Source organism: Bombyx mandarina, chromosome 12, assembly GCF_030267445.1.
Source record: "Bombyx mandarina strain Sakado chromosome 12, ASM3026744v2".
Classification (NCBI taxonomy): Eukaryota; Metazoa; Arthropoda; class Insecta; order Lepidoptera; family Bombycidae; genus Bombyx; species Bombyx mandarina.
In genome coordinates, this window is record NC_143219.1 from 1348609 (window position 1) to 1375549 (window position 26941).

Below are 26941 nucleotides of genomic sequence, written 5' to 3' on the forward strand. Positions count from 1 at the left end.
CGTTTTTCTTGAAAACATATACCGATGGAATTTAAGCTCCCACTTCAAAGATAATATGGAGGATTTGGTGGCTTTCTTTGTTGATGACCCGGGCCGGAACCTAAATATAATAAATAAAATAAAAAAAGATGTCGTTATTATTTTGATGGTGTCGACTTAGAGAAAAACCATCCCGTTTCCCTGTGGGTGTGGTGAATGGCGACTGGAACATGGGCAGCAGCGTTCCCTAAGTATTTTGGGGGTTAACAAACGATATACCAGTATACTGCGATCGGCAATATGCATTTACCACTGGTAGAGCATATTGTCAACCCGCACGGGTAAGCATCACCACCCGGCTTATTTCTGAAGCAAACACACAATCCAATTCTATATATATAGTATACTACCTTGTTGACAGAAAAAACGGAAATCGAAGGTAGTCTTTCGTCAATTGGTTGAGCTTTCTTGAGGTGCGCTTCATCTTGAGGATCCCTGGCCAATTCACAGACAACAAATGAGCGACTTTTACTTAGGACAAAATAATTAAATCTTTAATGCCCACATAATATAATATACTACATATAATTAAACTATGTATTAGGTAAAACCAAAAGATTCTACCAAAAAATATACCGAGATCATACCACAGAAGAAACTTTAAATGATCATTAAATAAATTGGCGTGTTTTACGGTGTAACAAGTCGACGTGTGGGCTTAGGGACATCGATCTGAAAGCAACTAAAAGCTTAACATTCCAGAAGTAATAGAGAGAAAATGCGTTTTGTATTCGCATTCCTAAAAGTTTCTAAATTCTAAAAACTATATAATATTACTTAAAGGGATTGAATTTTAAAAAAAGTTGCCTCTTGCTTTTGCGTGTAACATTTGTGTAATGCTTTTCATATAGCACATTAGATTGTAGTAGATTTAGACTAATAATGGGATACAATTTTTTTTACAGGATGGTACAATCTCTGCTGAGCCGAAGTCTCTTCAGTTTCATTAGGACAGGGAAACGAAAGTACTCTAGCTACCGTCCATTGTGGGATGATCTTTGGTTAGGCTGCATGGTGAGCTTGGGTAGCTTGGAGCCTTTTCAGACTATTCCTTTCGAGCCCATTCTTGGGAGTAACGACAAAGGGAACATTTTCCACCGGGTGGGTAAAATTGCTCGATTTCCGGACGGTGTTGCTGTAAATATCATAATCGTCAATCAGGCATCTGTCAATTCTCATAGAACCCGTCGCTTGCGACGAAGGGTTCGGCGAGTAAATTAACCCACAGACACAGCCCACTGAGTTTCTCGCCGGATCTTCTCAGTTGGTCGCGATTCCGATCCGGTGGTAGATTCTGCGAAGCACTACTCTTGCTAGGGTTAGTGTTAGCAACGACGTCAGCTTTGAGCTCCGTGAGCTCACTTACTAGTTAAGGCGACGCTGAAATGTTCTCTCAAGACCATCAGCTTAGGTAGGAAAAAAAACTGTCAAATATCTTTGATGGCTACCCGTTACGCCCTTTCTAATTAATTCATGACCGCATTCAGTCGTATCACTAAATCCAACCGATCCATGATCATGAAACGAAGCAATATACTATGAAACACGTAATTTACATGAGATGTTAATGTAACCCAGTTTCCTAGTCTGACACGGTAAAGTAAACTCGGACGGTGAGTCACGGCCTGTCATGTCCGGTCGACTTCAGTGCGCCCCACACTTGAGAAACACAGGAAACTTGCATTTTGTGGCATCTCGCTTCCCGCAAATGTGTAAGGTTCGGTTCGAGTAAAAGTTTCGCAAATATCTAAGAATCGACAGAACAGTTAATCTTGATCGCACAAAGAAAATAATATGACAAAAACATGTCGACGGGTGAATTGAAGTTCGATTAAAAACATCGAACTGTTGATGCTGATACCAAATAAAATGCAACTTTAATTACAAAGATAAATGTCGCGTAATAAGCGAAATGTCGCTTCAACCAAATAGCCTTTCACCCCTCGTAGCCCCCCACCCCGCGATGTTTTTAAAGTAACCTGTAGTACAAAGGAGACTTCAATTTACCAAAGATCTTCCTTCCACCAGAGACAAGACAGGTAATTAAAGAAATACTAAAGTATCCATCAGAAATAATAATAACTTGAGAATCACTCATGCTTATCCGACTCTAAGCTAGGATACTAATCCCACATGCAGGACAAATAATCTGTTTATCAAACAAATTTGAAATTGAACCTACGAACCTTGGCTCAGTAGTCACAGACAGTGGAAATACTATGAAAAATTATATAATTATAAATTTAAAGAATAATATCAAATGAACCTTAATAATATGTTACCAACAACTTTTGATGATAGGAAATAAATATAATATTTTTTTAAGAATTCACAGCATTTTTAAATTAAAAAGAAGTTAAATAATATCACCAATTATCATTTATTTTAACTACAAAGTTATGCCGACAGAAAATAATCGAATAAAGAAACTTTATTAATGAAAAATTTAATACATTGTTTATTTGTAATTGCTATGTTTAATGTTTGACTTTATCAGTCGAAGGTAGGTTCAGTTTGGCAGCCAGATCGTGTGGTACGTCCAAGTATGTCCTTTCGAGTCCCACGGTCAGGATGAGAGCCTTCAGACGGCCGACCTCCACGGAGTCTCCTTCGCTGGACCAGACAGTCATTGAGGAATTCAAGGACGCTGTCTCCCGAAGCAGGTCCAAAAGTACCGGTTGACTATTGCAGGCAAGACCTGCGCGCACCTTAGAAATATGAAAGTATCATTGAAAAACATAATGTACCTATTTGTTTTTCAATTATTCAACTCCACGTTTAAAATTTCAAAGATACGCCGATTACGTTTTGTGTAAATTCTTATATAAAACAGTGGGAAGGTTTGAAATTTTAAATATTATTTTTTACTTTAAACATTTGTAATTTGTAATGAAAATACAATTATAATCGAGACTTTGATTTAACGGCCGTCTGGTGTAGTGGTAAGTGACATGGTCACTACAGAAGGGGGTCGCGGGTTCGAATCCCGCCAAGGGAAGATATTTGTATGATAAATATAAAATGTCTTTTCCAGGGTTATAGATTTATATTAAATATATGTATGTGTATAATAAAAATCTTACATTTATTTCCGTTATCTGGTACCTGTAACACAAGTTCTTTACGCACTTAGCACGGGACCAGTTAACGTGGCGTGATTGTTAGTACATATTTATTAATTTAAAAAAAAAAAAATATCTCATGTTTCAAAATAGATGCCATCAATGGCGTTCATAGTATTTATGGGCGTATTAGCCAGGTGACATCAGCTCATGATGTACTCTTACAACACAATTAAAAAAAAATTAAATATTCAAACACGTCAGCATTTGGCGCCATAAATTTAAAATTTGACAGTTTTCGCAGTGTTGCTACTTTATATAGAACACTATATTTAGTAGATATTCATTAATTAGAAGTAGATTTTAAAAATTACGTTACCGAAATTTGTACTGAAACATTATTGTTTTATAGGATCACGTAATTAAACTTACTGGGAATGTGATAGTCTGATTGATTTTCTGTTCATTGACTAATCTCAGCATTGAACCAATTTGTTCAGGAGTATACTCCCCCTCGGTGATGTTACCACCGTATCTAGTGGTCCAGCCCATAGATAGCACAGCGCGAGGATGATTCGCACCTATTTCTATGAATTTGATGGGATCAACGGGGGTTGTTGTCGCTTTTACTGGACCAGGTAGAATGTCGGCATTTAACCATAATGGGAAAGTCACCTATGAAATATACAAATACATTTTAGAATAAAAGATAAATGGCTGCATAACACTAATGACTTTTTCCGAATATAATCCTAACTTTCTATAAATGGAAAGTACCATAGCAAGTTAGGACCTACTAACGTCATATATGTAATGGTATAAAAAATTGACTTTACTCGTGGCACAAGTGTGTTCCTAATTTATGATTTTGTCATTGTGCATTCACAAATGTTTATCTACAACAGTAAACGATACTCTATGCCGAAAAACAACAGCCAAACTGTTTTTTTTTGTCTCCTACACACCTGAGGTTTACTGTAAGGAGCGATCAGCTCCTGGCTCTTAGAAAACACTTCAATACTTTTAAAGTCAAGCTTAACTCCTTTCTGTTTATTATTAACGTTGTTATATTGTGCCACCGTCGACAGAAATTCAGCCAATGACAGATCTGACGTGGTTGCTGGAGGATGAGCCATTATTGGTATTGGAGGACCGTCGTGGCCTGTTAGATGTCCCAAAACAATGTCGGCTTCTAGCATTGCAACTTCACCTGGAATGTTAAGCAAAAGGCACATGTAGTTTAAGATTCACCTTATTCAACATTTTATAAGCAGGTACATATACCATTCTGGTTAATCCTGCCACCAAGCAAACAAAGAATGAGCTTATCTGTATTCCATTACAATTGACCATATCAATCAATTCGTCTCAAGCTAGTGGCGGTATTCACTTCCACTATGAGCTAAAATAAATACTTTATACTACATGGGCCACAAACTAACATGTTCATTTATTACATTAGAAATAGTTCAGACAATTATTAGTTGTCAATTTGTATTTGCACAATAGATAAAATAGAATAAAAACTTTCGAACTTGTCCATATTTTTTTTAAATCATTTTATTTATTGCCTTAATGGCTTACACAGTAAATAAGATGAAGCCTATGGAAACAAGTTATACAATCAAATGATTAAAGTATAGCATCCGCAACAATGCAGTTTGAAATTGAGCTTGATCTGATTCCATTCGTATGTCATAAACTTACTTGCTAAGGCAGCTTCCAAATATGTTTTGTTGTTGACGGCGTGCGCCCAAGTAACTGTTGTTAAGTTCTTCATAGTTTCTTCTTCACAGGTCACGAATGTAGCTAAAATTGTTAATTAATAACATCATCGCAAGCCTGAGAGAATTGCTACCATTATTAAGCATCGACATAGCATTTAAAAAGTAATAGTGAAAATTTCTTAGTACGTTTTTTTTTCAACACTGACAACATTTTCATCTGTCAATTATTCTACTGAATTTAAATAAACCATTTGTGAGTCACCGTCATGTATGCAGTGAACGATAAGAAAATAACGTTTTCATTATAAAATCGTTCTCACATTGATATTCGTCCGTTTAATTATAAACCAAGTATTTAATAAATCTGAGATGTTAGTACCTGAATCTAATGCCTTATGTTCTTCATTAATCAAAATTAAAATCTAAATAAGATAATCACGTAAAAATGAATCTTAAAAATATATAGATTACACTATAGTTTGACAGCCAATCCACATATCACAGATTAGATTTAAACGATGACATTCCAAGGTAAGAATACTTCTTAATATAATCATATTATTCAATTCAAATAAATAAATAATATCAAACACTTGTACTTATACAAATACTTTAATAAAAGATTCAGAATCGTAATAGTTTTAAAGAACAAATTGTTGAATATTTCTCTCAAGAGATGGCGTTAGTTACTGCATGATGGAACCTTTTTAGTGGAATATCACAATGAAATTCATTAATTTTGTGCTAACGCGAAACTTGAGTATATGGTATAATAACATATTAAATAACAACAGTATGTAACTCAAAATACTAAGTATAGATTTTCAAGAATTTATTACTTAGGGTACTTTAGTACACATTCTATATTTGGAATTTTAGTGATTATCCACGTCAATACGGATCCACCCGATCCATTAACGGTGCTTTTAGGCACCGCAAGCACCGGTCACCGTCCTCGTCGAACCCGTCGCTGAGAGAATTTGCTAACACTAACCCTGCCAAGAATAGTGCTTCGCAGAATCTACCACCGGATCGGAATTGCGACCATATTGTATCGACATATCGACATCGACTTTGGAGTTATCGACTTCATAACCATCAAGAGCGACGCTGCACGTAATGACCTTCACGGTTAGGTATTGCATAGATTTAGAATATTTACAGTTTTCAATTCATTAAAAATGCCAAAGGAAAGCTCTGAAGTCGTCATAGCCTAAAGGATAAGGCGTTCGGTGTATTCGGATCAAGCGATGCGACAGTGTCGGTGTTCGAATCCCGCAGGTTGGTACATATTTTTGTAATGAAATCCCTAATCCACAAATGTTCACGAATGTCTTCTAAGATGAAGGAATCACATCGTGTGATAAAAATTAAACCGGCAAAATTATAACTTGCGTAATTACTGGTTGTATGATGTATTATGAGTCCGCACGGGTAGGTACCACCGACCTGCCTAATTCTGCCGTGAAGCAGTAATGCGTTTCGGTTGGAAGGGTGGAGCAGCCGTTGTATTTAAAAAATTGAGACCTTAGAACTCAAGCCTCAAGGTGGTTGGCGGGATTTACATTGTAAATGTCTATGGACTCCAGTAAACACTTCACACCCGGAGGGCCGTGAGCTCGTCCACATATCTAGGCAAAGAAAATAAAAGATTCGTAAACGGCCCACGCCGACCTTGATTCTACAATAAACTACAGTAAAATATATTTATCTGCTATATTCATTCTTACGAAAGTTTCCAAAGTGAAATAATGTGTGTTTCAGTTTTTACTAACATCAAAAGTTGTAAAATATCAAAGTAAAATGTGTTGTAAGAGGTTAGTGAACAGGAAAGGATAATCCAAATGTATTATTAATATTCTTTAAATATTAAAGTACCTACGACACATAATATTCATGTGTCAAAAAAATGCTATAATAACAAAATTGGAAAAGAGAAATTGTTCTTCTCTTGTCCTTATCGAAATAACTTTTTTGCATATTTATCAATTGGATTATTAATTATGAGAATGACATAGATTGCTTTCATTCTGTAAAAAATTCAATATGTTTCCCCAATTTTGAGATTTACAAGTCACGGTACATCCCTAGCTGCTTATAATGTAATAATATTAGAAAAAAAGGGTATTTCATTTGGTTTTTTTGTTTCAAGAAGAAAAACCTAAGATCAAAATAAATATCTGATAGGACAACATGCGTCCGTTTAGTGTCTATATTCAATAATATTATTAAATGCAATAATAATAAGTAGCGTTCAATAAACGGTTTTAACAGAAAATGATTGCTTTATCCGGTAGCGTTGAGGCACGAGAAGAAAACCGACCATTATAGCCTAAGTAGAGAAACTTACCTGTGACAAACAGGATCATGACAAGAAACATTGTTATTTAATATATTTTTTTTGTTTTAATCAAAGAACTATGTATTCACGAAACAGCACGTCACTTATCGGCAGGATGGCGGGTCCTCTGTGTCCTCTCCGCACCCTGGCTACCTGTTAATTGGTAAATTGTCCAATCTAAGAGCCAAGGACTTTTTGCAGACGAACGTCATCGGTTCGGGCTGGACTGGCTCGCGGTTACGGATTTGTTTGTGTTTTTTCTTCGATCAATAATACTTTTTTTTTTAAATGATAATACGGATTTGTCAGCCATGTTTGCTTGGTGCCATAATCACCACGCTTGGCATGCGGGTTGGCGATCGCAGTGTTATGATATTTGTGGCGAGTCTTGAGAGAAGCCTATGGCCAAACAGTGGCCGTCCGTGGGCTGATAAAACTACGGATTTGGTATAAAGCATTGTGATGCTAATCTTATTAGCGGTGAACCATCGATGTTAATTTACGAGATTCACCCCGATACCAAAGTAACTGTAACAAATCTACTGAGTAAAAACTGTAACAAAGATACGGAGAACGATTCTCGTGGGGTATTGTAGCCAGTATTATTGCTTTCTATACAGGTGAGACGTTGTAAATTGACATCAACAACTACCTCAATTTTGTTTACCAGAAACTGTACCTCTAAAGCCATTGAAGAGACAGTTTCCTCAAGGTTTAAAGCTTTTGCTGTGGCTAATTAATTAAAAAAATGTACTGAACTTATTTCCGGAGAATCATTATTCGAATCCACTGTGAAATGATCTGAAAAACAAATTAAACTTAACTAAACTAACATAACTTTTTACTGGTGACCTCTTGTGAGCTCGCACGGGTAGGTACCACCACTCTGCCTCTTTTTGCCGTGAAGCAGTAATGCGTTTCGGTTTTAAGGGTGGGGCAGCCGTTGTAACTATACTTGAGAGAGACCTTAAAAACTCAAATCTCAAGGTGAGGGGCTGCATTTACGTTATAGATGTCTATGGGCTCCGGTAACCACTTAAAACCAGGTAGGCTGTGAGCTCCTCCACCGTCTATGCAATAAAAAATAAATAAATAAAAACTAGACTGCGTTAAGAAAAATGCTTTAGACAAATACAAACAGACGTAAGCATTAATTATATATATCATATGAACTCGGATGGATCTCTATATACCTATGTACATACCTATCTTATGTACGTTACATTCGACTTATCTGCCTTGTGTTTCTGATTATCTCGTCCTCTGTTAAGATCTATATAGTTAGTTGCTTTGGTGTCACGTTTTTTGTCGGGTAACAAAATATTTTATTTATTTATTCCGATTCATATTTGAAAATGTCTCTTGCTGTTTCACGGTGAATCCTTGCAGTTTGCGTCATTAGCAGTGAAAGGAGGTCGTAGAATTTCTGATAAATACTTATGACCTCTTTAGGTATACTTTGCAGCAGATTAAGGCAGAATTGTGTTACGAATCGGTGCGTTTTCCTAATGCATCCTAACTACCATACTACTAGTAGAGATCAAATGAAATCTGAAAGTAGTTTCATCCAGTCATGATGAAAATAGGTTTACCAGCAGTGTAAACCGGACAAGTGAAAGACCAGAAATAAGTGGATGATAAGATACGCAGGCTGATCTGAGTGATGCGTCCTAATCATCCTAGACAGTCCTAAACATCCAGCGGTCGCTTTATTTAAATTAATAGGCGATAAAACGAAAAATCTGCTTGTAAATGTCTAGCGCGTAGCAATCACACGTTCCGGTTGAGTATGGAGACTTTGACCTTCCCTCAAGGTGGCATCCGACCCAGTTTTTGATATGGGTTACGGACAACGCCCTTGATTATTTCCTATATGGCTTTGTGGAAATATAGCTATAAGTTTTAGCATTTCGAGATACTCAAACCAGAGATCCTTATTTACTTTTAGTCACTTTACTTATTTACTTTGCTCTGAGGAATTGTATGAGATGATTCCAGGATCTCGTTTTTACCATCGCACCGCCCGCCACCGGAGTAGAGTTCATCCATACTACCTGGAGCCAGTGCGTCCATCCACAGTGCGCTTCCAGAGACCTTTTTTGCCACGTACCATCCGACTTTGGAATAAAGTCCTCTCTACGGTGTTTCTCGAGCGTTATGACATGTCCTTCTTCAAATGAGGCTTGTGGAGAGTATTAAACGGTAGGCAGCGACTTTGCTCTGCCCCTGGTATTGCTGACGTCCATTAGCAACAGTAGCCACTCACCATTAGCTGGGGCGAATGCTCCTCTGTCTACAAGGGCAATAAAAATAGAAAAAAATATTCCATATGACACGATTCGTTAAACCTGTAAAATAATAAGTCTCGCGACGGGAAGCATTTCCGCAATGTCATGTTCATGGACAGTGTCACTGTCAGGTGGTCCGCTCGTACAAACGAATGTACATAAATGTGTGGAATGATTTTGCACAAAATTAACAAGTGTATGTCAAAAACGCTTTGTCGTTAACGATTTAAGGTCGTCTTTTGAAAAAAACATACGAAAACCATAGAATTTCTTCGTATTCTGGTTATCTGAAGCAGTAGGAGGAATTTAAGCTAATAAGAGAACCAATGGGAGGAATTTAAACGAGTAAGATTTCTTGGTTACGGTATTATTTTACATTTATGATGGCCAAACGAAATTAGGCAGTCACAGGGATCTACAGAGAGAAAATTACCGGTGGCTGCCGTCAATCAAAAGAGTATCCAAGGTTGAGCCCCGTGAGTTCATCTGGTCTGCGCGTAGTTGCAATAGTCTCTTAGGCTACCAGCCATTGGGTAAAGAAAAAAGGAAGAGTAGAGTGTCAATTAATTTTTTTGTTTTTTATGATTGAAGGATTACTGGTGGCCCAGAGGCCTTTCCAAATCCACCATAGAGGATAGGTGGGCGAGGAAAGGCTCAGCCAGGAGGGGCTTAGCCAGAAGGGTGTCAATAGTATTGGCACAATGGTCGTTCACAATGTTGAAGCCGATTGCCCTACAACAGCGAAAGGCAGGCTTCCAATATCCTCTGCTGCACATTTGGAAAAGCCATAGGGGATTCAGAAGAGAAAACAATTTATTGTAACGGACGTGAGGTCAGCTGCCATGCCCTGCCGCCAAGCCACGTATTAACACCCCCCCTTTCGTCACTGCCACTGGCCAAAGCCAATGAAGGAGGGATAGTATTAATAAAACAAGCCTTGCCAGCCATTTCTGCCCGCTTTCTGCTTTCTCGCACAAAAAAATACTTGTCGTTGCGTTGCTGGTTTGTTTGTCGCATTATTTACAACATGATAAACAAATAGGAGCTAGGAAGTGATGTGGTCGGAGACGGTGACTAAAAGAAGTACATGTCTAGTATCATTAAAATCCTTTAACCACCGTATATAGCTTTAATACATTCAACAGAGCACTTTGTTGTGAACAACTGGTTTGCAAATATTCGCTTAAGCTGGACTCCTACACTGTACGTACGTATACGTACGTACGTCAAGTATATTGGGTATAAAGAACTTTATACTCATTACCCATAGACACAGCCCACAGAGTTTCCCGCCTGATCTTCTTAGTGGGTCGCGTTTCCGATCCGGTGGTAGATTCTGCGAAGCACGGTTCTTGCTAGGGCGTGTTAGCAACACTTCCGGTTTGAGCCCCGTTAGCTCACATACACGTTAGGGTGAAGCTGAAATAGCCTCTCAAGGCTATCAGCATAAGTAGGAAAAAAAACTCATTAGAATTATTGTTCAATTCCAACTTAACTATGATCAAATTTAACTTTGGAGTGATAAAGATTGTTTACGTGATAGTTTTTTTTTTTATTGCTTAGATGGGTGGACGAGCTCACAGCCCACCTGGTGTTAAGTGGTTACTGGAGCCCATAGACATCCACAACGTAAATGCGCCACCCACCTTAGGATATAAGTTCTAAGGTCTCAAGTTTATTAATTCCATTCTATGTTTGCATTATCATTGTTGTACTTTCGCGTGGCGTGTAATAAAAGATATTTATTTTGTCAATAGTATCTATGTATTGTATGAAACTCATTTCAATACTAGTTTGATCACAAAAGCATGGATAGAGTATGACGTGACTATATAGGTTTGCTGTAGAGTTTTTTATGAATATTTTAGGAATAATAATTGTAGTTTTTACAAGAGACTTATTATGTAGAATGAACATTTCTAAGCTGAAACAAAAAAAAACGTTATAGAATATTAACTATTACAGAATGAAACAAGTTAAATAAGGGAATATTTAAATTTTTATTTACAACTATAATTCATAATGGCTTCTTGTGAAACATAAAATATCTTTATTAAAATAACATAAAATTAATACAATTTAGTAAAATCTACAACGTTTTTTTAGGAATATTCGTTTTGGTATTATGTTAAAATAATTATAAAACATAATTTTTACTAATTGCAACAATATTATAATTATTCTAGGGTTACTCACGTTGTAGGTATCTACTAACATAAGTGTGCTTAGTTCGAGTTTTTTTAAACGTTCTCGATAGCGTAAAAGTTAACTCAAATTTGTATGGAGTTGGAACGTTTTTCCACGTTTGCCGCTAGGGGCGCTGTTCCAACTTCATACAAATATGAGTTAACTTTTACGCTATCGAGAACGTTAAAAACTCGCACTAAGCAGACAGCTATTTGTACCGAACGTCTTACCTATTCGGCAACGGGGCGTCTAAGAATCACGACATCTTGACAAAGCACAGGAGTTCTAATTAAAAAAAAAAACTTAAGTTATGTATTACCGAAACTAATACTATTTGAACTAATGCTATTGAACAAATATAAGATATTAGGGTAAAGTTTTTTGCACACCAGACAATGTGTCATAACTTTAATCAGCTGCAGTCGGGTCAATGGCCCCTTGCGACACCTGTAATATATACCTACTAAAGTATTTATTTATTTAGTGAATTTTGGTTAAAGGACATGATCATGACATGAGAATTGAAATGGAATATGGTATTATGAGGAGCTCGTTTTTGTGTTCATTAAAAGTTTAACATCAGACTGTGTTACTGATAGTAGGCCTAAAGCTTGCTCGAGTTATTAATCAATTATATAATATGACAGACTTTTTCTTAGTAGAAGCATGCCTACTGGAACAAGGTTGCCACTAATCCGTTTTGACTGGTAAAAAAATAAATCACTAACTCTTTTATGCGTCAAGGAATCTAATTATAAAGTCTTTGTTTGTTGGTTTCATTGTAAATAAATTAGTTCTATCACTTATTAATAAGTTTTTTTTCTGTGTTTCGTTAATTAAACGCGAGAGCTACAACACACAAGTTTTACTTATGCAACTTCCAATAATTATGGAGAATATATGTATCAAAATGTAAAAAAAAAGGTTTCCTATTTACAACCCACCTGGAGGTGAGTGGTTACCGTCGCTCAGGGATGTCTGCAATGACAAGGCCACAGCCAAACCTACCTAGCCTGCCTACCGTTTAGCAGCCGCCTACCATTTGGGGTTCTTCCAAAAAGCCTTCTGAAGTCTTTAGAAATAACCACATTTTTACTGATATTTTAAATCATCCCATATCATCTTCTTCTTCTTCTAGTGCCTCTTCAATCCTGAAGGTTGGCTGTTAGCTTCCTGTATTCATTTCTGTCAGCAGCCAGCCGGAACAGCTGTTCGACGGAGGCAATACCGGTCCACTTACGGATATTCCGGAGCCATGACTTCTTTCTTCGCCCAGCACGTCTCTTTCCGTCCACTTTGCCCATCATTATGCCCATATCATCTGGTTTCATTTAATTTTTTCCCAATTAATTGCAGTCTCAAACAAATCAGCTTCACTTCATTTCATCCCTAGCGGAATATATAAAAGATTTGGCTGTATGGTAATGATATCTTCGTCTTTTTTGGTTGAAAATTTAACTACCCCTATAAAATGACACTTTGTCTTTTGACAAATGAAAATACAAATGTAACCGATCACCCTGGGACAAAGTTTCTAAAATTACTTTCTACCCTTCAAAATTAGTTTTTTTTTAATTATCGTGGAGAACGCTGCCGTCATTTGGGCAGCTGAAACGCCTCTGAATATTATACTTCCTTTATGATAAACCTTTGTTGAAGCCACCTAACCTACCGAACGAAACAACAAAACCAAATGAATTCTCCTTATCGCACGAGAGCGTTGGCTTATAAATAAATCTTTATTATTTTATATTTTAACTATGTCGTTTCTTAATTCATAGACAAGTGAATTATGTCTTTAATTAATTATGTACAATAAAGATAACACTAACTAATGTTTAAGATATATTATAAATACCAAAAAAAAGTACAAAAAAATTATCACAGCGATATGTTGCATATTTTGTCATTTAATTTTGTATATCATTAACATTGTTATACGTTGAGCATGAGAATCTCAAATTTACGGCTAATTGAATATCCGAGTTCTGTGATGAAATAATATGAATTTTGGACATTTTTTTTACATTAATATCTAAAGGGGATGGCCCATTTTAGGCCCAAAGCGGACAATAGATTATAGAAAAAATACTTAGTGCATTAATTTTGTCATAAATAAATATGCATTTACTTTCTTGCAAATAAGCGCCACTATAGTTTACAATAAGTAGTTTAAAAAAAGTAACTCTATTGAAAAAACAAGGATTTTTATTTTTGCGGGAAAAATATTGCCAGCTTCAAATCCTTTTACGTATGAAGTAAATATTTTGAGTATATAAATAAAACATATAAATAAATCATTTTAAGTATTATCATTAATCAAACGATTTTAATGGATTTTATGCACATAAAATAACATCGAAGACATACCCATTGGACTTTAACTTGTAACTATACTTGAGACCTTAGAACTTATATCTCAAGGTGGGTGGCGCATTTACGTTGTAGATGTATGTGGGTTCGAGTAACCACTTAGCAACACCAGGGTGGCTGTGAGCTCGCCCACCCATCTAAGCAATAAAAAAAACTTTACTAGTATTGTTATTTAAATATGTACAACTAAAACAAAAACATAAAAAATAATGTGTACTCGTAAAAAAAAGATTAAGATATAAATCAATTATCGGTTATTTAAAAAAATAATCGATATATGAATTTCATGTAATTATTTTTCTTTATACTGACAACACTGAATTTAATCTGACTGACTGACACTTCGCTTGCTGCTTGTGGTGTTGTGCTTGCGTACAAAATGGATGTGTTTTGATTTTTCTTCGATTTATTTTACTTTTATCAATAACGTTTCATACTACGACTAAAAAACATTGTGTGAATTGTGGTTTTACCCTGACCGAGATTTAAAACCGTGTATATGCTCTCCTTTGCTATTTTTAGATGATACTAATTGTGTATGAAGATGAAGAAAATATAGATATTTAAAGAATTAAGTGTGTTTTTATACCCTATTGGATAAAAATACATTAGGAACATCTTAAACATTAAGAAAAGAAAAGTTCTTGAAGTATCTCACAATCCGACACTTATTTATATAGAAAATTAACCTCAAAACGAGTTTTTATTTTTATTATATTTTTTATAATAGTGGCGTCAATTTCAATATATTTTTTAGATACCCAATACATTTAAGAATTTGAATCAGTACATTTTTATAGTAATATTTGATGTCCATCTTGGGCCTAGCACACTATGGAGAGTGGGCAATCCCCTTTACGTATAAAGAAAAATAAATAAATATATGATTTAATATCGCGTGTATTATTTTCATTCCCTTAATTCCGACATTTCAAATATGTTACAGTATGCGACTGCAGATAAAATCTTTATATTATTACGTGAAGCAAAAACATTGTACCCCTTTTTACAAAAATTACGCGGACGGAGGAATATGAAACTTCCCACACTTATAGAGAATATAGAGAAGGAGTGCACAGTGCTAATATTTTTTTTAAATAATGCTTAAAAAATACATTTAACCAATAAAGAAAATATTACACAACTAACATGTATTTGACACACACACACACTCATATAGACTATTAAAGACTATTGTATTTTGTTTATTGTTAGTCTGTGGTCAAGTTGAGAATATATTGATATTGATTTCTTTAATATTATTTGTTTAAAGTGTAGCCTTTGCGAAATCTGTGATTAATAAAGTCAAAGTCTTTGACAATAGAACCCTAATAATGTTCAAAAATATAATTTAAATTATAATTATAGTTGAATTTCGACTACCGGGTGATCACTAGTTTTCGTAAAATCAGCAAATTAGGTTTTTGTAAAATTTTGTTTATTTTCCATATTATGGAAGCCGTATCCAATACCTAACAATACATTTGTAAATTTACTACGTACGTACATACACAATATACTACGTAATTTTAGTTTGCGATAAATCAGGATTATCCATAGTATAAAATTAATTTTAATTTAAACAATACATGATATCATTATCGCATTATTTAAATAAAATTTCATATTAGCGTACCTACTTCAAGATAGCACGCAACTTGTTATAGAACTCGAAATATCAGTATTAAAATGTATTCTAAATGAGATATTATTCACACGAACAACTGTTTGATTAATGAATGAATTTTTGCTCAATCCCTCACGAATGTTAAGTAGGTTCGTATTTATTTCAATATTCAATAATTAATTTCTGACTAATTCGTTGCTGCGATTTAATAACTAAGGCCAATATTGAAACTATGTTATAAAAAAACTATACTTAAATACTTAAATTATAAGCACTCGAAGGTACGTCCCGAAAAATTCAGGAAATATTATGTTCATTTGCCTAAAAAATGTACGTAATTACTGGTGGTAGGACCTCTTGTGAGTCCGCACGGGTAGGTACCACCGCCACGCCTATTTCTGCCGTGAAGCAGTAATGCGTTTAGGTTTGAAGGGTGGGGCAGCTGTTGTAACTATACATGAGACCTTAGAACTTATGTCTCAAGGTGGGTGGCGCATTTACGTTGTAGATGTCTATGGGCTCCAGTAACCACTTAACACCAGGTGGGCTGTGAGCTCGTCCACCCATCTAAGCAATAAAAAAGTATTAACCTTAACCGCCCGAAGCTCGAATTTCTAATTTGCAAGTCTAAAGTTTATCCGAAGTAATTTTCATTAAAAAAAAATGGTGCGCGTGCAACTTAGTGCACGTGAAAGAAGTGAAACTTCTTTTGCGGTGTGTCGTATTGAGGTCTTCTTCATTTTTCACTCTTAAATTAAATTTCTCTTCTAATAGGGAATGCTGTCTATAAAAGAAACAACTTAGCTCGCGTTGTCCTTCCCCTCTCTCCACGGTCGAGTGCTTTCGCGAGACGCTCTATTTTCTCACTCCCTCGTCCTAAATTCTATCTTTTCTGCCTAGCCGTAACGAATCCGCCGCGAGGTAAACTTTACTCTCAAGACGCCAAAAGAAGTTTCACTTCATTAAATCAACTTCAAATACCACGGAGCCTACTAGAACTACTGTTATTGTTATTTAAAAAAAAAAACTCTAACGATAATTGTAATTATTAAAAACTCTTATTTATAACTTGATTTTTAGGGATTTTTCATAATTGGTTACTCTAAACTGAAAATTAACACGGGGTAAAATTTTCTTAATTTGATTTTTTACAGTTTTTTTTGGATTTTTTGACCTGGTATTTAATTTTTACAGAGGTTTATAATCACAGATTAATAGTTTGCCGGGGGCACTCAGAACGTCAACTGTCTATATCATTCAAAATTCAGTTTTGTTTAGCAGAACCATACAAAATGAATAGAAAAACCAAATGAAAGGTTTTATGGGGATTTTTTTAAACAAATGCAAGTTTTAACCAAATATAAATATAAAATATATTAATTTCATTCATTAAAATAATATTGAGTTTCTTGACCGAACTAAAATAAATACTGTGTTTTTTTTTTAATGTTAATCATCGCACCTATTCTAAATCGATATCATTACTGGTAATAAATTTTAAATTCACCGTAACCTAATTAATTTAAATGTCATTTATGATTAATAAAATGCATATTTACAAAAAAGTTTAACTTTAATCTATGAAACAGAATAATAATACTACATTCATACTAAAAAAATCGATTCACTAGTAATTTAATCGATTCTTCACATACGGACTCATTCCAATGGTTAATCAAAAGTAGGTAAGTTAATGTTTGAGAAATACACCTGTATTGTACCTTTGGAGACGAGGCATATATTTTTCTTTCTGGCAATACTAATAAAATGACTTGAATCACCCCTTAACTGTTTGTAACTTAAAAAAAAAGTAACCAAATACAAATCTTTGCAATATAGCAAGCACTTATATATGTAATTCGATTTTATGTTTTAGATGTTCAGACTCTAGTTAAAAATCGGCCAGGCTTCAAGTGCTTGTAAGCTTTAGATCTAAAAAAAAGCATTGACAGGCTTTATCATTCTTTTTTACCCAACTTATTCCATAAACAATGTGAAATATTGTGCACACCCGCAAATATGTTGGATTGGCAAAAAGTCATTTGCCATACGAAAAAATTAAATTAAGCATTGCTAAAGTCTGCTCCAAGCCTGAGTGCTCATGTACACTTTCCGCATTATATACCTACATCCATGAATTACATAAATAAAGTTTAAAATAATATAATCAACACTGTAATAATTTAAAGGAAAATTTAAACCATAACAATATTAAGATTATCTTAAAATTTAAAAATAGATAAAAAATTATATTAAAAATGTAATTTTAAAAGTTTGCCGCCAAAAACGTGATGACGACGTCACGACTGTGGTTAAGCTCAATTCTTTTTCTTTAAGGGATTTTATGACCTGGTAACTAAGACTTTTAGGTCAAAACCTCAACTCTCATCTCAAAGGCATCATAGATTACATCAGTATAGAAATTTTTACATAGATTAAATGTTATAGTAATAGAGCATTGCAGATCACAGTTTCGGCATCAAAGAGAGACGTGATTCTGGTTTTTTTAAAAATCATTGTAGTTTTCCAATCGAATTTGTTTGAGTATTATTTGGAATCAAAGTATTTAGCTAAAGATAAATTCAATTGTACTGCTCAGTCTCGAACCTGATATCTCTTAAATCCATGGCCAGATTTGGACCTGCGCTTATTAAACTGAATGCATCGACGTTCATTCTGTGAGCTCAAACGAATTTTACAAAATATAACTTTACAACATTAAAAAAAAGACACATATAAGTAAATTCTAAATTCCCTCATATAGGATTCAGTTTCATTTCCGCTTCGTCTTTGGGCTTCTCGTAAGGCTTTAGGAGGTCGTGGGGCCGCGTATACTCTGTTCGCTTGGTGCAGCACGTGATGGCGGTCACCAGTAATGCTATCACGACGGCGAAGCAAGCGCAGAAGGTCGGGCCCCAGTCCAGGATACCGCGTACCGTCCTCAGCTCCGAAATGATTCTTGGATCGATCTTGGCCTTCTGTTCCACCCAGAACACCGGGAACAGCATCCGTGGCATGTTCTCATACAATCTGAAATGTGAAGATTAGTCTTGTGACGGGGTAGCCATCATACAACACAAGCCTGATACCTGAATCTCGCTTACGACATTTTCAAGATAAGCTTGCATATATACAAGTTCCGAACAACAACATTCGGACCATCGGTCTACCAAGCAATTTCACCCGCTCGGTGGAAGATCTTCCCTTTGTCGTTAACCTCCTAAAGTCTCATCAATACAACACTTTTTCTTATCGTTAAAGCGGTAGTTGTTATCAGAGCCTGTGGATAATAGTTGGAGCTTCAATGATATTATGTCTCCTAGACTTCAAACTGAAACATTTGATTGCTTAATGCGAGAAATAGGCTAGATGATGGTAACAGCCGGCTTACCCTACGCTACCTTCTTATCGCCAATAAAAGCCAGTTTATGATCGGCTTACGCTGGGCTAATACTCAGAGAGTGCTACGGCCCATTCTCCAGTGAATCCTTCAGTCTGTTTCTACGACCCCCACAGGATGGGAGTAGTGTGGTTCTAAGCCGACAGCGCACAGCCGAGACATGAGATATTTCGTTGGTTTCAATGGATTCATTATTTCATTGTCAAGAAATTACTAGTCGAAGATAAAGAGAAGATGAATCAAGCTAGGTCCTGAGTGAGAGGGACACTCACTTCATAGATACGACCAAGCGGCTGCCTATGTACCGAATTAAATCTACACTTCCCTTCATGTTCACCTTAAACCCACAATTTTGGTTCGATATTTGTTATTTCCTAAGTCCATATGTATACATCTAAGTCTAAAGACATCAAGTGCTAATGAACAGCATCAGACAGTATCTTCGGCGCGGCCAAACTGTGATCGCGCACCGCCACGTGGTTACTGTCCTCGAAGGTAACTTATAAGTTAAATGGGGGTAGTATTAGGAACATATAACATACGTGATGTGGTCGCTCGGCTCCACGTAGACATTGAACTGAAACCTGCCCGCCACGTCTATGGGGACGCCCAGTTTCTGCAACAAACATTAGGTAATTTGAAATGAGAATGAACAAGGAAGAACCAGCTTGCAACCTTCACGTCCGAAGTGTGGCGTGTTGCAAGTCCCACCATTCTGATATTCAGACGCGTTTTGCTCACTGAGTTTCTCATTTCACGTATCTTTTCAGGGGGTCGCGCTTCCGATCTGCTGGTAGATTCTGCGAAGCACTGCTCTAGCTAGGGCTGGTGTTAGCATATTCTCTCAGGTTGAGCCCGTGAGCTCATTTACCTGTCCGCGTGTAACTGGAATATCCTTTTAGGCTACCAGCGAATAGGTCGAGAAAAAAAAAAACAAAATGTGTGCAATTCACACGTGGTAGAAGTGAAACCTTCCAAAATTAAAATACAATTATCCTAAACGTCTTAAGTATATGTAAATTTTTGTCATTAGTAAATAATTGTAAGGTAGCGCCCTCTGTGAATTGATATTTTAATTTCACGTATAATCCTAAATTAAAATTCACTACAAGAGCTTTCATACACACGTTAGTATTAAAAAATCTCACAGATGGCGCTGTATTAAATAGTATGTATATTTCTGTCTCATTCTTTGCTGGCTTCATCCTACACATTTTTGTATTTGTGTCTCTTACCTGTCGTTTTTTCAGTTGCATCCGGTTTGAAATCACAACGATTCTAAAGAAGTTTTCACTTCAATAATCAGATGCGCTGCAACCGTGGTTATAAAACAGCTGTAGCCCTATAGTTGCTAACTGGATAGGATAGCTTCTTCCCTATCTCATACACTTCGCTGATAGCCTAAGGAACTAAACAAGCTAAGCTATAATTTGCGTAATCACTGGTGGGTAGGACCTCTTGTGAGTTCGCACGGGTAGGTACCACCGCCCTCCCTATTTCTGCCGTAAAGCAGTAATGCGTTTCGGTTTGAAGGGTGGGGCCGCTGTTGTAACTATACTTGAGATCTTAGAACTTATATCTCAAGGTGTGTGGCGCATTTACGTTGTAGATGTCTATGAGCTCCAGTAACCACTTAAGACCAGGTGGACTGTGAGCTCGTCCATACATCTAGGCAATAAAAAATATATGCTCGAACGTGATAAATTCGCATCTTTAGTTGTAATGCTACATTCGTTCTTGTCAAGGCTGTAATAGCAGTTGTGTTGCCACTCACAGGTTCGACAGCGAAATAGAACGAGTGCTTGTCCGGATCCGGGTCCATGCCGGTGACCTGGTCCAGCAGGGCGGGGTCTCCGTGCAGGAAGTGCGGGAGGGTGATGAAGGCGGGGGAGCCGAAGCGGCACGCCGACACGTTCATGACGCCCCCCCACGCGCATTCGCCCTTACAGAAGCACGTGTTCTCCGGCGACGTCGACGCTGCCATTAATATAACGCGTTTTATTAGGCAAGAAAATGGGCTTGGTTTTGAGGCTTTTAAGACTTTTTTAGATTGAGAAAATGTGGGTGGCGCATCCTCAGTTCACGAACTGTAAAGAACACCCGTCAACGATTTAATTAACAAAGATTCCACATTTTATTTATTTATTTTTTATTGCCCTTGTAGGCAGACGAGCATATGGCCCACCTGATGGTGAGTGGTTACCGTCACCCATGGACTTCAGCAATGCCAGGGATAGAGCCAAGCCGCTGCCTACCGCATGATCACGACTGCTCAGCCAAGAGTACCCGACTATGATGATAAAGACTGAGACGGTAATAATTAAGTAAACAGGAGGAATATGGTAACATCGTTAATTAGTAGGTATTAAGATAACTTGGAAAGTCGAATTGCGAAAGAGGATTGTTTGGTTTTGGTGATGTTGAATTAGAATTGATGATGCAGCAACAAATTTACGAAGTGGTTAGTAGTTGCTGCTGCTCACTACTATATCCAGGCTTCAATGTACTGAATTATCAGGTTTCTGTAACCTGAGGTCAAGCTAATATGTCATGGGTCCTTCAAAAAACTTAATTAGAAGATAATAGGACACAAGAGAATTTAGATCTGGATTTCCTTCCTTTGAAAGTGTGAGACAATTCAGATTAGAGAGAGACCGAAAGAGAGAATATACTTTATTACACATCAAAACACGGTTAATATATTAAAAAACAGTTAACAGGCAGATATAGTTGTGCAACAGGCGGTCTTATTGCTATTATTGGTGAGGACCTTTAATTGGCTTTTTATTTCTATTATTTGTTATATTATTATACTATTTTAGTTGGTTGTTGGTTCTCCTTGTATTAAATAAATAAATAAAAAGTTATTTCTTCCAGGCAACCGATTTATTTACAGAAATTCTCAAAGGGTACAGCTTAAATGGCGCTTACCCAAAAACTGGAACGAATTGGACCAGTACGAACATTGAATGGGACGTGATGTTCGCCATTATACTGTGTCATGATTTCCTCCGGGTTGAGGTTGGGATGTTTGTTAACACAACTGCGATATCGACCTCATGTCCCAAATCTACACACTCCCGTCATGCCACGTGGTCAAAACAAATAACTTACAGTTATCAAAGCTCCTCTCGTTGACTTCATATTTGTTGTATCTGAGTCCGTTCTGAACCCCACTCTCCACGAACTCCATGTTAACGGTTCTGCAGAGATCGGGCACGTACATCGTCAGCTTCGAGTCCTCAGTCAGGTTCCTCGGGATATACTCGCCAGCGCTTCCTGATAACTGACGAGCAATATGTGAGAGACACTTAAATATTACCCTTCTTTGGCAGTCGGTTAATTAATCAGAACACGATTGCAGAAAATAGATGTGTCTGTATTGCACATAGACTTCTCAATTATGTTCCATAATCCACGGTTTTCTTGGTGTTAAATGGATAAGGACCCTTATGTGCAGACGAATCACAAAGTCAATACCACCATCACCTTGATGCATAATGTCCATCCCTTTTTTTTTCTTACCTCAGCTGAGAGCCTTGAGAGGCTATTTCAGCGTAACCTTAACTAGTAGGTGAGCTCACGGGGCTCAAACCTGACGACGTTGCTAACACGAACCCTAGCAAGAGCCGTGCTTCGCAGAATCTACCACCGGATCAGAAACGCAACCCACTGAGAAGATCCGGTGAGAAACTCAGTGGGCTGTGTCTGAGGGTTAATCCAATCCTCATATACATGGTATGGAAACGCATAGTAAAGGTGCATCTATGAGTTGTATCGATTTCCTGAATGTGAGCATCTGCCGGACGCTGCCTTACCTTGGAACATTCGCCGTCGTAAAACGGTATGTGGTCCTGATAGTTCCATCTCAAGATCTGACCGGGAAGACCGTCCCGGGTCCCCGAAGTCACTTCCATGTAGCCGTCGGTATCCGTGTTGTTCCTCTGTTGGGAAGAAACCAAAAACTCTTATGTCTTGAACTCACAATTTGCTCTAATGGGTTGATACGGATCGTCTTTGGTATAATGTTACCATGCAGGCACCGCCCTAAAACTAGAGTGGCTATTAAATTCTAAAGACAATACCTAAAGCGTGTTAACAAGCTCCTCCCACAAATAAGGAATAATTTAACATCGTAAAATTAAAAAAAATGAAATTTCTAGTGGTAAAGCCATCGGAGCAGAGCTCATCCATATTATCCAACTGAAGTCGTGGCCTAAAGGATAAGACGTCCGGTGCATTCGTATCTAGCGATGCACCGGTGTGCGAATCCCGCAGGCGGGTACCAATTTTTCTAATGAAATACGTACTTAACAAATGTTCACGATTGACTTTCATGGTGAAGGAATAAGATCGTGTAATAAAAATCAAACCCGCAAAATTATAATTTGCGTAATCACTGGTGGTAGGACCTCTTGTGAGTCCACACGGGTAGGTACCACCACCCCGCCTATTTCCGCCGTGAAGCAGTAATGCGTTTCGGTTCGAAGGGTGGGGCAGCCGTTGTAACTATACTGAGACTTTAGAACTTATATCTCGAGGTGGCGCATTTACGTTGTAGATGTCTATGGGCTCCAGTAACCACTTAACACCATGTGGGCTGTGAGCTCGTCCATCCATCTAAGCAATAAAAAATAAAATAAAAAAGCATATTGTGAACACACACGGGCAAGTACCACGATTTCGATTATCGGTCCAGCTTGACACTAAAACCTAGGAGGTTTATCTGCAGACTGTAGTCAATCGGGAAAAAAGAGAAAGATTTTTGAAAGGATGACATTAGAAAACTCACAGAGAAGAACCAGCCGAATCGATCCAGAGCTGGTGCACCTCCTCTAACACTCGCTGGCATCAGCTTGGCCAGGTTCAAGAGCGGGTCTTCGTAGCCTTCGAAGAGGAACTCGCTGGCCCTCGCCGTTACGGACACCTTCGTGTGCTGCGAGCTCGTCAAGGTCAAAGAGACGAGCTTCTGTTCGATAAATCCACTGAACCTCGCCTGGTAAATCGCTGACTGTAATACAAGACAGCATCATCATTATCCGACCGGTCCCTGTATGTCCAATATCGTATATGTTGCATACGTCGCAAAGTCTAAGAGTTACCTCAATTCATTAAAGTTACCATTAGATCAGAAGTTTTCTAGAAGATTCCATGGGAACCATGTTTCAATTAAAATCGACAAACATTTGTTTTTACTCCATATCAGCGAGGAACGGCCCAACTACTGTTAAATGGCCGTCTGGTGTAGTGGTAAGTGACATGGTCACTACACAAGGGGGTCGCGGGTTCGAATCCCGCCAAGGGAAGATATTTGTATGATAAATATAAATGTCTTTTCCAGGGTTATGGATGTATATTAAATATTTAATATATGTATGTGTATAATAAAAATCTTACATTTATTTCCTTTATCTGGTACCTGTAACACAAGTTCTTTACGAACTAAGCACGGGACAAGTTAAAGTGGCGTGATTGTTATTAAAAAAAAAAAAAATTGTTCACGGAGCTTACAGACTTTACGATGTGAATGTGACTAAGCATCTTGAAATGTGAAGTCGAATTCATTTTGAATCGTATTATATAACGACTAGCCGTACTCGCCCGCTTCGTTGGGCATTTAAAATTAACATTATTATTTATTGTCATTATTATTAGGGAGTCCAACACTCATATAAATATTAGCCTATCCATTAAGTACATGTATTTTCTACATGGATACCAAGTTTCAAGTCAATCGAATGCATGGTTGAGTAGTTATAACGAGACATCCGTAAAAAAACACTGTAGATTTATATATTAGTATAGATTTTTTTCTTCTTTTTTTATTGCTTAGATGGGTGGACGAGCTCACACCCCATCTGGTGTTAAGCGGTTACTGGGGCCCATGGACATCTACAACGTAAATGCGCCACCCACCTTGAGATATAAGTTCTAAGATCTCAGTATAGTTACAACGTCTGCCCCACCCTTCAAACCGAAACGCATTACTGCTTCACGGCAGAAATAGGCAGGGCGGTGGTACCTACTCGCGCGGACTCACAAGAGGTCCTACCACCAGTAATTACGCAAATTATAATTTTGCGGGTTTCACTTTTATTACACGATGTTATTCCTTCACCGTGGAAGACATTCGTGAACATTTGTTGAGTACGTAATTCATTAGAAAAATTGGTACCCGCCCGGGATTCGAACACAGGTGCATCGCTCAACACGTATGCACCGGACGTCTTATCCCTTAGGCCACGACGACTTCAAATTGTTTCATCCACCATGTTGGAAAGCGTTACTGCTTCCTGGGAGAAATGGACAGGACGGTGGTAGGTATCTGAGTGGACTTACAAGACGTCCTGACAGCAGGGAACTATAGTCCGGCAAATGAAAAAATGCATCGCTGGCATATATTGGTTCGATCAGTGTGCGATGATAAATTCACGTTCGCGATCAAAAAGTATTTACTTTTAATTTGCTATACTAATAAATAAATAAATAATAATTGCTCAATGAACTTGTATGTTTGTATGTACCAACATATTATATCCTGCTAACGGCTGTGCCTTACGCATCAACACATAGTTAGATCTCAGAGAGCACATTCTTTGCCCTGAAGCGATTGGTTTTGTCAAAGTAGTCGAGTTTAAGATAGATTTGGGTCTGGACAGAGATTTCTGTGGGTGACAGCAACTGGTTTATAGTCCCTCCAGCCTTAGCGAGCAATAGTAATTATGTATGTTTATCGATTGGTTGATAAATCATTTATGTTCTCATCAGATTACCAGGGCTCTGAAACTGCGATACTTTAAGACAAATATTTTTTGTGTATGGAAACTAGCGACATCTTGTAGCGGATGCTCCTAAACTTATATGTTGTTAGAGTTAAGGCTTTTAGTTTTTGTTTATGTTGTTTATATAATTTAATTTAGTTATCTAAATACAGAAAATTAAAAATTAATAAATCATACAAGTCTTTATTTGTTATAGACAAATTGATTAAATTTTATCAATTTGTGGTTTCTGAAAATTTACAAAATCCTTCATTAAATATAGGATAGGTAATATGTTACTGCCATCACAGGAGCAATGACAAACTAATCGAAGCGAAGCCATCTAGTGGTCGACGCCCGTAAATATTTTTGAGTGAGTGCTTGAGTAGCTATAACTAATTTATGTATATTATCTATAAGATTACTTCATTTAATATTGAGGCATTGAAAATACCATTTTAAGTTGTGTCCGTGTATAACATTGTATCTCTAATTTGGTATAGTCGGTATAGAGAAATGTAGGAAATGGTAGATAAGTTAGCAATTAAAAAAAAAAACACCATCAGAGCTTCTGTGATGTCCAAAAATGGATAAGCTTCTAGCCAAATTCTCAATCCGCTTTGTGACTTTTAACTTTTAATTGACAATGTAAACTTTTGATTGGGAACATTTCATAAAAAGCTCCCTGTAAAGCCAAAAACTGGGGATTGAAACATCACATTATTCTAACTTGGTTCACTGTAATATTTGTTCCATTATTATCCGTGTTAATAATGTCCAATGTACGAGTATTCTTTATTTCGAATATTGAATTATTAGAATAAACAACGGGAAACTTTTTTGGAATAATTAAAACAATTCTAAATAAATATTTTGAAGCGCCCGAGCGAGCGAAATTAGCAAGAATTTAATTAAGAAGCAGTATTAGTATTTCTAATATTTATTTAGATTATATTAAATAAACAATAGTTTAAAGAACTAACAAAATACGCTTTTATAGAAAATCCAACTAAAAAATAGAACAACAAAAAAAAGCGTGGGGTGCTTTTCAGGATATTATCAAAATAACCCTTCTACCCATATCTATTCATAAAATATTTATAACTACTGACACCATGCACCCCATGGTTTTTTAA

The 26941-nt window shown here is 36.8% G+C and overlaps 2 protein-coding genes across 3 annotated transcripts in view; both read right to left on the reverse strand.

The window, feature by feature from the left end:
• Nucleotides 1–2400: 2400 nt before the first annotated feature.
• On the reverse strand, nucleotides 2401–7339 carry LOC114243541 (protein FAM151A). Of its 2 annotated transcripts, none has more exons than XM_028175061.2 (5): nucleotides 7179–7339; nucleotides 4809–4910; nucleotides 4067–4311; nucleotides 3534–3776; nucleotides 2401–2747 (listed from the first exon to the last, which is right to left on the reverse strand). In XM_028175061.2, exons 1-5 carry the CDS (start codon nucleotides 7207–7209, stop codon nucleotides 2517–2519), a joined length of 852 nt encoding a protein of 283 aa, XP_028030862.2. In that variant the 5' UTR covers nucleotides 7210–7339; the 3' UTR covers nucleotides 2401–2516. The 2 variants fall into 2 exon arrangements, with proteins under 2 accessions (XP_028030862.2, XP_028030864.2); XM_028175063.2 differs by lacking the exon at nucleotides 7179–7339 and adding an exon at nucleotides 5208–5328.
• Nucleotides 7340–17198: 9859 nt separating this feature from the next.
• SCRB4 (scavenger receptor class B member 4) overlaps nucleotides 17199–26941 on the reverse strand; it is a 69460-nt gene continuing 59717 nt past the window's right edge. Inside the window, exons 5-10 of the mRNA XM_028174980.2 lie at nucleotides 23837–24055; nucleotides 22863–22988; nucleotides 22159–22330; nucleotides 20819–21021; nucleotides 19587–19660; nucleotides 17199–18674 (exon numbers count right to left, since the gene is read on the reverse strand). Of these exons, the coding sequence (XP_028030781.2) occupies nucleotides 18401–18674; nucleotides 19587–19660; nucleotides 20819–21021; nucleotides 22159–22330; nucleotides 22863–22988; nucleotides 23837–24055 (1068 nt within the window). The 3' untranslated portion in view covers nucleotides 17199–18400. The remainder of the gene's footprint in view (nucleotides 18675–19586; nucleotides 19661–20818; nucleotides 21022–22158; nucleotides 22331–22862; nucleotides 22989–23836; nucleotides 24056–26941) is intronic.